This window comes from Triticum aestivum, chromosome 1B (assembly GCF_018294505.1).
Source record: "Triticum aestivum cultivar Chinese Spring chromosome 1B, IWGSC CS RefSeq v2.1, whole genome shotgun sequence".
Classification (NCBI taxonomy): domain Eukaryota; kingdom Viridiplantae; phylum Streptophyta; class Magnoliopsida; order Poales; family Poaceae; genus Triticum; species Triticum aestivum.
In genome coordinates, this window is record NC_057795.1 from 311,866,862 (window position 1) to 311,875,004 (window position 8,143).

Below are 8,143 nucleotides of genomic sequence, written 5' to 3' on the forward strand. Positions count from 1 at the left end.
TCCCTCCTGCCCCCTCCCCGCCGCCACCCGAGGAGCCTGCCGGCTGCCGCGCGTCTTCCGGTGAAGGTGGCAGCGAGGATCTGCTGCCTCGCGCCGGCGTGAGGAGCTTTGGAAGCCAGGGCGGCGGCCCTGGGTGGAGATGGCGACATCGATTTCTCCGGTGGATGACGCGCGCAGGTGCTGGCCGTCCCTCCCGGCCGCATGGGTGGTGTGAGGATGGCGAGGTCTTGCTGCAGCGGTGGGTGGCTCTCTTCCTCCCGGCCCCTTCCCCCCTGCGGTGGTCTCCTCTCGCCGATCTGGTGGCTGGTTCGTCAGATCTGGGCTTCGAGGATGGGGCGGTGGACACTTGGAACGGGGGAAACCCCTGGTCGATTTCGCATCGACCTCGATGCCGGCGGTGCTCCGGTGCTGCTCTCCCTCTTGATGGGGGGGGGGGGGCGAGCTTCCAGATCCGTCCCCCTCCTCCTCCTCCCTTCCCCGGGCGAAATCCTTGGCCTTTTTGGCCGGACGGTGGAGGCGCTCTGGCGTCTCGGCCCTTCCTGGAGGCACCGTTCAAGGGGTGGTTGGGGGTTGTGGACCTGGTGCGTGGTGGTGGGTGGCGGCGGTGGTGCTCAGTTCCCTTGGTTGCCGGCGTTGGTGGTGGCGTGTGGGTTCTTCCGCATCCTTCAGCGGCTCCTAGCTTTGCTTGCTGGTTGGTCGCCGGCCGACAGTGGGCGTCCGCGTGTTCGACACTGTCTGGACGAAGGGGAGATAGTGGTCTCTCCTCCGGCAGTGGCCCGAGGCGACGGGCGGTGGAGTCGATGGTTTCCTTCACGTGGTCTGGATCTTCATGTTCACGGCTTTTGCTGTCGCCGGGTGGCTTCGGCCCTTCCGTTCTAGCTATGCAAGATCTCTGGCGGCTTGATCGCAGTATTTCTTGCTGCCTTATTCTCTGTTTCTTGGTTGTAGTGAATTTGGCATGTATTTTTCAGTTTTTGGTCAAGTCTTTGCCTTTGTAATTCAGCACCATTGTATCCTAGCCGGTTGATGGCTTTATTAATTTGAAGTCGGGCCTTTGTGCCTTTTCTCTAAAAAGGGATGAAAACTCAAGACCTGCCATTCAGCGGTTGGCGAACAACGCAGTTCATGTGTTGTTAAGGATGGCGCTTGTAGTTAGTGTGAAGGCGTTTTTGGAGAACCATCCTCAAGTCGGTGTGTTGTCAAAGGTGGTGATTGGTGTTTCTGCTTGTTTGCTTGCTACGCGTGGTTGATCGCACCGGGTGTCTTCATTTTTTTCTTATTTATTTTATCGTGTGTATCCTTAAAATCTCGACTACTAGATCATATTGTATATATCTATACCTAATATATCTTTCCCTACTAATAAAGCACGGAGTGCTTTTGCCCGTACGTCGTCGGTGTTTTTGCGAAAACGCCCCTCTGTTTCTTTGAAATCAACCCGCAGTCCCTGTTTAAGTCACACTTTGAAAAAACGCTTTGTTCTCATAAAAAGGACCCTGCACTTTCTAATATTGAACCCGCGGTCCGCACGCACAGAAAATCAGCTCGGTTGAGGGGAGTCAAAATCATGACCTGCTAAATGAGAGAAGGGCTGCAATACTCGGGAGCAGAGAGACGCAAAGACCCAGCTGGTGATAACAGCGAATAAGGAATCAGAAAGTGAGACATCAGCTGCCAATCGAAGCATCAATGCCGCCCGAAGACCTGCGACACCAGCGACGCGGGTGACCTACACAGCAGGGCAGAGAGATGGACGACGGTTCACGAGCAGCTGCGCCCACGCAGCAGACGAACGCAGGTGAGGCAGTAGACGTCGAATCCGGCTGCTCTGGGGTCGATCCGGTGGCGGGGCAGAGGACTCCTCTCCTGGCGCGGTTGGACGAGGCAGGGGGGCCGAGGCAGCTGCGTGGCCCACGCTGCGGACGAACGCAGGTGAGGCAGGCGGCGGCGGATCCGGCTGCTTCCGGGATCCGGCGGCGGCGGACGGATCGAGGCGGAGAGGTTGAGGCGGCGGATCCGGCAGTGGAGGACAGATCAAGACGGAGAGGTGACCCGAGGCGGCGAGCTCCAAGGTGAGGTGCGATGGTGCGGGGTCCCTGAAGAAAACGTGAGAGAGAGAGAGAGAGATTAGAGGGAGAGAAGAAGAGAAATAGGAGGAGAGGGGCGGCAGCTGGATGGCTTACTTTTAAGATGGCTCGGGGCAGAGGAGCGCCTCTCCCGGCACGGTTGGAGGAGGCAGGGGGATGTTGACAGAGGTTGGAGATGAACTCGTGGAGGAGGGGAAAAGAAACGAGGATAGACTGAAGCCACGAGTGCGTCCATGAGATGAAGATAAGGCCGGCCCAGAAAAAAAGCTGCATAGTGCGTCCACGAGTACGGACGTGTGGCACACATGCAGGGTTCATTTTTTTTTGGGAAATGGAAGGTAGATCATGTTCTACCTTATATATTTCAAAAGGCTAAAAGGCGAAGCCTAGAAGCCTGGGACAAAAGGTCACATACAAGAAGCTCATCATGCAGGGCTCATTCGTTCACCAGATCGGTAAACATCTCTAATACGCGGACGTGTAGTACTTTGTTGTCTGAGTCTATGCACACGTTGCCGGATACTATTCTATTTTGGTTGGATTTGGTTCGCTTTATTTCCCTTACGAACTCATATAGCCTATAATATATATAGACAAACTGATAATATATATACAGGGGTTAAGACACACGAACAACTAAAAACATATAGCTTGCACGTCCAGCGAATATAAATTGTCTTCAAACATTGTTGATCCCAGTTGTGTTTTAAATTTTGGCCGAGAAAAACGGATTTCGGCCGAATTTCGGCCATCTCGGCCTCGGGCGAGATATATCTTTTGACCGAAATTGGTTAAATTTGGCAAATTTTGATCGAATTTGAGTCAAATTTCAGTCAAAATTTGGTCAAATTTCAGCCAAAATATTTGAAAATGGCCAAAATTCGGCCATCTCGGCCTGGGGCGAAAAAAATCTCGAACCGAAAATCAAAACGCTGGATAATAATAATGTCATAATAAACCATCAACACCAAAACACGAACGTTTATATGTCATAATAATAATGTCTTTAGTTGATCTTAGTGAAGCTATTGTTCCATGTTACTTTTTCTTCCTCCCGTTGCAACGCACGGGCCTGTTTGCTAGTAATAATAATAATAATAATAAAGCGCGGCTAGCGTTTCTGGTCGTCCGTCGTCATGGCTGTTTTGCAAAAAAGCCCTTCAGTTTTCCAGAAATTGCACCGCGGTCTCTCTTTAAGTGAGGGAACGGCGGCTCTGCTCGTTCTCGAGCAGCGCAGGGGAAGAAGACGCGGCGGTGTCAGGCGGCTGCGGGACTTGGCGCGGCGATGAAGATCCGGCGGATCCGGTCGAGGACGTGGCCGGAGGCGGGCGGAGAGTTTGAGGAGGCGACGTTCATGCTGGCGGCGACCTCCTGTGGTGTGCAGTGGGAGAGAGCTTTGAGTAAAGGGAGAGGGAGGAGAAGAAAGAAGAGACACGGGGCGAAGGGCGACGTGCTGCAGGTGCTGCTCACCGGCGGGAGGACGGCGAGGGCGGAGGAAGGCGGCGGCGGACTGGGCCTTGGGCGATGCGGTCGGATCGAGCAGTGCTCGATGCAGAAGCGGGCGCTGGCTCGCTGCTCCTCCTGAGACGAGGCATGGGTGCGATGTAGTTGACTTGGTGGATGAGGGCCGGCGCCTTGACGACTCCGGCGAGGCAGCGAGGACTGGGACGGACACGGGGAAGACAGATCCGTCCGTTTGCCGGCTCGATCTGGACGTGGGCAAGCCCGGGCGGTGTGTGGCAACGGTTGAAGGTGCCGGCGGCCATGAAGCTCCGATGGTGGCGCTGCACATAGTAAAAAAACGGAGGGAGCTGAGGTCAGGCAGGAGATGGAGAGCACGGGGACGAGGAGAGGCCGAGGCGCAGCTATGCGTGCTCTGCTCACCGGCGGCCTAGCCGACGAGGCGGCGGAGCGGCAGTGGACTGGCCGGCCGAGGAATGGCGATGTTGTCGATAAGGGAGCATGCAGTGTGCGGCTCGGTGGGGACTGGGGAGTAGTGCCTGTTGCTATTTTTTTAATCAAAATCGTTGTTGCTAGATGTACAACGACAGGAAGCTGCTGGATGCAACGATTACAATTTTTTTTGGTGCTCATCCGTTGGATTTATGTGCGATTTTTCATGGCGTTGCGACAAATGGTTTTCTGCTAGGTGTCCCCTCCTCACATTGGCCCACTGTGATTATTTGACTGTACCGCCTTACACTCTAACGGCAACAGTTTCAACTTAGTAAGCCATATGTTGATATTCATGTGGCTGTGATCTCAGAAATAAAAGTTTATAGGAAAGGAACAGAAACCTTCACTGAACATAGGGTTGTGTTGTACATGTACTGAGAAAGGTTTGTACAAGATGAAAATATGTTTCAAGGTGAAACAAATTATGATTATTAGTCATGGCAGTTGTAGGCACAACTAGAGTCAACTAGGTGTTATAATGCTGGACTAAGGATGGGCCTTGCTCGGAGAAATCAAAAAAATCCGCGGCCCTCCATGGGATAATATATCCGACATGTTCCCATTGTGCTTTGCAGGATTGTTCTTGAGAGCGTACCGAGCAGACCATATATGCAACAAAGCTCTAAAATGATGCACTCTGTCTTTTCTTGAACATGCACCAGGTACTCCCTCCGTCCCATAATATAAGAGCGTTTTTCATACTAATGTAGTGTCAAAAACGCTCTTATATTATGGGACGGAGGGAGTACATGTCAAAACCATTTTCTGTAATTGTGGAACCGGGTTTGGAGCTGAAATGTTCCCACATATAAAAAAAGGCAGAATTGAATGTATGGGCTTGTAACTATGAGCCTTCTTCTGTATAGAGATGTACACTACAACACATATTATAAAATTTGTTAGAAGACAATTCTTCTACTCACTTTGCACCTCACCGTTTTTTATGAAGATTGTAATATGTATTGATCTTTTGCACATATCATAATTTTTTGTATCGACCAGATAAATTTAAATTTAAAGAGCGATTGAATTTTGACTTGTACATTTTCTTATGGATAGACGATTCTCGATGGTACACTAAATTTTTCTTGCTACCGAAAATCCTAAAAAGATGGAATTGGATGGAACAAAGACAATAAGCTGCTAAGAACTCAGCGGAGCCAGGCGAAGGAGAAAGGAACTAGGAAAAAGTTGAGAACCGCATATAAGCTTTAGAGTAACTATCTAAAACCGGTATCATGTTTCGAATAATTGATGTGGGTGTCTATTGGCTAGAGGAGTGCGATATGTTTTTCTCCCGTTGCAAAGCACGGGCATATTTGCTATTCGTTATAAAAAGAAGCTTAGACGTAACTGATATATATCTTGATTGATATCAATATCAAATATCTCGTTCCGTCGCAACCAACGGCTCATACGGTGCTTGTAGACGAAGATGGTGGCAACAAGACAGTAGCAGAAGAAGATCGCACGTCAAAACTGGTATGATCCAGGAGTCCATGGGCCTCCCCCTCTCTGTCGTCCAGTTGGTGAGCCGTTTTAAATGAGGAGATATAGCCACAGATGCGCATCGTCGACATATCCATCCCTATTTACTGCTCCTCGCTCCAACTCTCTCGTCGCCGTCGTCCCCGCTCGCTCGCTCGCTGAGTTGGAAACGGGTGCACCAGCTGGTCTCGAGCCACCCCAGAGGTCTATATAAACACGCGCCCGCGGCACACCAACCCACACGTCGCCAGAGAGAAACTAACCGAGAAGAGAGAAGCACATACACGCACGCACTAGTGATCCTGTGAGGCGCGCTAATGGCGGTGCAGGAGGAGGAGAAGGCCGCGGGCAGGCGCGCGGGGCCGCACCCGCTGCTGCGCGGGCGGAGGCGGGACGGCAAGTACACGCACGGGCTGCACCCGGCGCAGATGGAGGCGCTCCGCGCCATGTGCGGCGCCTTCATCCCCTCGCTGCCGGCCGAGGAGGCGGACGCAGGCGGCCGCGCCGACCCGCCCGGCGGCAAGGACCTCGAGCGCTTCTACCTCGCCTCCGCCGCCGACTCCAACATCCCCGACGAGGTGCGTGCGTGCGTCCGATCCAATCTCCTCTCCTGCACTACGCCACGCCAATATGCACCATCACGTGGTCGTCCCGTCGGTTCTTGGTTTAATCGCCTTGATATTCTCTGGCGTTTACCCAATTAATTACCATGAGATCCGTAGGCGTGTCTCGATGATTGCTCTGCTCGCCAGCAGTGCGGTCTCGCTCTGACCGCACGGCCGGACGGACCACTTCCCTTCCTCCCTACGAATTATTATCAGGAAAAAAATGCCTTGTCATTTTTGCTTTTGTGCGTGGCCCGGTTTGATTTTGTAGCCATGTTCACATGGAAGCAATCGTCGGCGGTGAGGTGAGGTGGTTGATCTCTGATGTGTAGCTCGTTCGTTTGTTTGTCCCCTTCTCCCAACAAAAAAAGGTCGCGGAGCTGATGGTGACGCGGTGCATACGGGAGGCGGCGCTGCTGGCGTGGGTGGTGCTGTGGGTGCTGAGCACGAGGGTGGGCACGCTGCTGCTGTGCGGCCGGCTGAGCTTCTGCGGCGCCGCCGGCGAGCTGCGCCGGTTCGCGGACATGCCGGCGGAGCGGCAGGAGGCGGCGCTGCAGCGATGGAACAGGACGCGCTGGCTCTTCCCGCTCAGGATCGTCTTCGCCCTCGTCAAGATCCTCTCCCACTACGTCTTCTACACCATGGTAAAGCTATGCACCTCTTCTTGGTAATATTACTTCAGTATAGTAGGAGTAGTTTGCATGAGTCTCTCAAGCTGGCACACGCCATGATGGCCACAATAAATTCGCCATTCCGACCGTCGTCTTTCATTCTGGCCCCTTTTTGGCAACTTAAGGCTTCAGAGGATAAAATTAAATACCTGGCCACGTTTTTGTTTCAACAACAACAAAAAAATCCTACTATTGAAAAAAATTCAAATTTTCGAGGGGCTGGGGGCCAGGGAGCAGTACAACTTGCTCGCCTCCTTGCTGTACTTGCAGGGCATTCAGAGGTCAGACGGGGAAGACGCTTGAAATTAATCGGCCAGCTCGGTGAGAGGGGCCTGCACTGCATGTCTGCATTTTTTTTTCGAAAAGGAGGAATACCCCCGGCCTCTGCATCTGGTCGATGCATACGACCATTTTATTAATTATTAGCACAAAACCTTACAAAGTCGTACAACAGTAAGACCAAAGCCACCATCTTCGCAACCTCTGTCGCTACTCCTATCTAACTGATGAAGGGGCGCTGATGGTCTGGGCCTAATACCAAACAGACCTCGCAGCCAAACTTAACATCTAAGACCTGAGGTCCCAACCTGGACGCCTGTCGGGTATGGGCACCCACCAGTCCGGCGTGCTCCTCAACCAGGCCGCCCGCCGGGTATGAGGCCGCCACAACCACCTACCACATATCCATCTTCAGAGTTGTACTGTTGTAACGGCCTTGCCCGGTCTCGCTGCCGCCGACGCCACCACGACGCCAGACAACGTCGACCTCCTGCGCGTGTCCGTCACCACACATCAAACTCCGAATCTGCACTGCGCCACGCCGTCAAGATCCGTCGCCATCAATGGATGGATGCAGCACCGCTCCACCAAAGAAACCGTCCGCTGGTCCCGCGAAGCAAGGCGCAGCACCAAGTAGAAGGCTGAAGCCACCACGCCACCAGCAGCCCCGCCACCAAGAGCTGTTCCCAGCCGCCGCCTTCAAGAAGGAGCACGACACCAGGGTGCCGTCGACGCCCAGACCAGGGGAACAAAAGCTTTCGCCATAGCTCGAGGAGGAGGCTGAAGGGAGAGGATCCACCCCAAAGCCTTCAGGAAGGGGATCGGCGCCAAAGGCGTCGACTTTGGGGAAGCTGCCGCGCCAGCCAGGGGTTTCTCCCGGAACCTCACCCGCACGCCAGATCCGCCAGGCCGGCCATAGGGGACGCCGAAGCCGCCGCCAAGGACCGGTGCTAGCACGGATCGGGACAGATCGAAGCAGGGGCAGATCTTCTACATGGAGCCGAGAACCCGCGCGGCGGCGGCGGTGCACGCCGCACCGCAGGGCCGCCTGCCTCCA

At 53.7% G+C, this 8,143-nt stretch overlaps 3 protein-coding genes across 3 annotated transcripts in view; 1 reads left to right on the forward strand and 2 right to left on the reverse strand.

Annotated features, from left to right (window-relative positions):
* Positions 1–1,264: 1,264 nt before the first annotated feature.
* On the reverse strand, positions 1,265–2,375 carry LOC123090651 (uncharacterized). The gene is made up of 2 exons (XM_044511970.1): positions 2,184–2,375; positions 1,265–2,096 (listed from the first exon to the last, which is right to left on the reverse strand). Exons 1-2 carry the CDS (start codon positions 2,358–2,360, stop codon positions 1,668–1,670), a joined length of 606 nt encoding a protein of 201 aa, XP_044367905.1. The 5' UTR covers positions 2,361–2,375; the 3' UTR covers positions 1,265–1,667.
* Positions 2,376–3,057: 682 nt separating this feature from the next.
* LOC123090658 (uncharacterized) lies at positions 3,058–4,250 on the reverse strand. Its single transcript, XM_044511981.1, has 3 exons — positions 3,972–4,250; positions 3,558–3,871; positions 3,058–3,458 (listed from the first exon to the last, which is right to left on the reverse strand). Exons 1-3 carry the CDS (start codon positions 4,179–4,181, stop codon positions 3,440–3,442), a joined length of 543 nt encoding a protein of 180 aa, XP_044367916.1. The 5' UTR covers positions 4,182–4,250; the 3' UTR covers positions 3,058–3,439.
* Positions 4,251–5,637: 1,387 nt separating this feature from the next.
* Positions 5,638–8,143, forward strand: part of LOC123121330 (long-chain-alcohol oxidase FAO1) — a 6,572-nt gene continuing 4,066 nt past the window's right edge. The window contains exons 1-2 of the mRNA XM_044541275.1: positions 5,638–6,109; positions 6,508–6,780. Coding sequence (XP_044397210.1) covers positions 5,849–6,109; positions 6,508–6,780 — 534 coding nt within the window. The 5' untranslated portion in view covers positions 5,638–5,848. The remainder of the gene's footprint in view (positions 6,110–6,507; positions 6,781–8,143) is intronic.

Coding starts and splice junctions, on each gene's coding strand:
- LOC123090651 (XM_044511970.1), bottom strand. CDS start 2,360: ATGCAGCTTTTTTTCTGGGCCGGCCTTATCTTCATCTCATGGACGCAC. Junction 2,097..2,183: donor TGCCCCGAGCCATCTTAAAA/GTAAGCCATCCA, acceptor CGTTTTCTTCAG/GGACCCCGCACCATCGCACC.
- LOC123090658 (XM_044511981.1), bottom strand. CDS start 4,181: ATGAGCACCAAAAAAAATTGTAATCGTTGCATCCAGCAGCTTCCTGTC. Junction 3,872..3,971: donor CCTCGTCGGCTAGGCCGCCG/GTGAGCAGAGCA, acceptor TACTATGTGCAG/CGCCACCATCGGAGCTTCAT.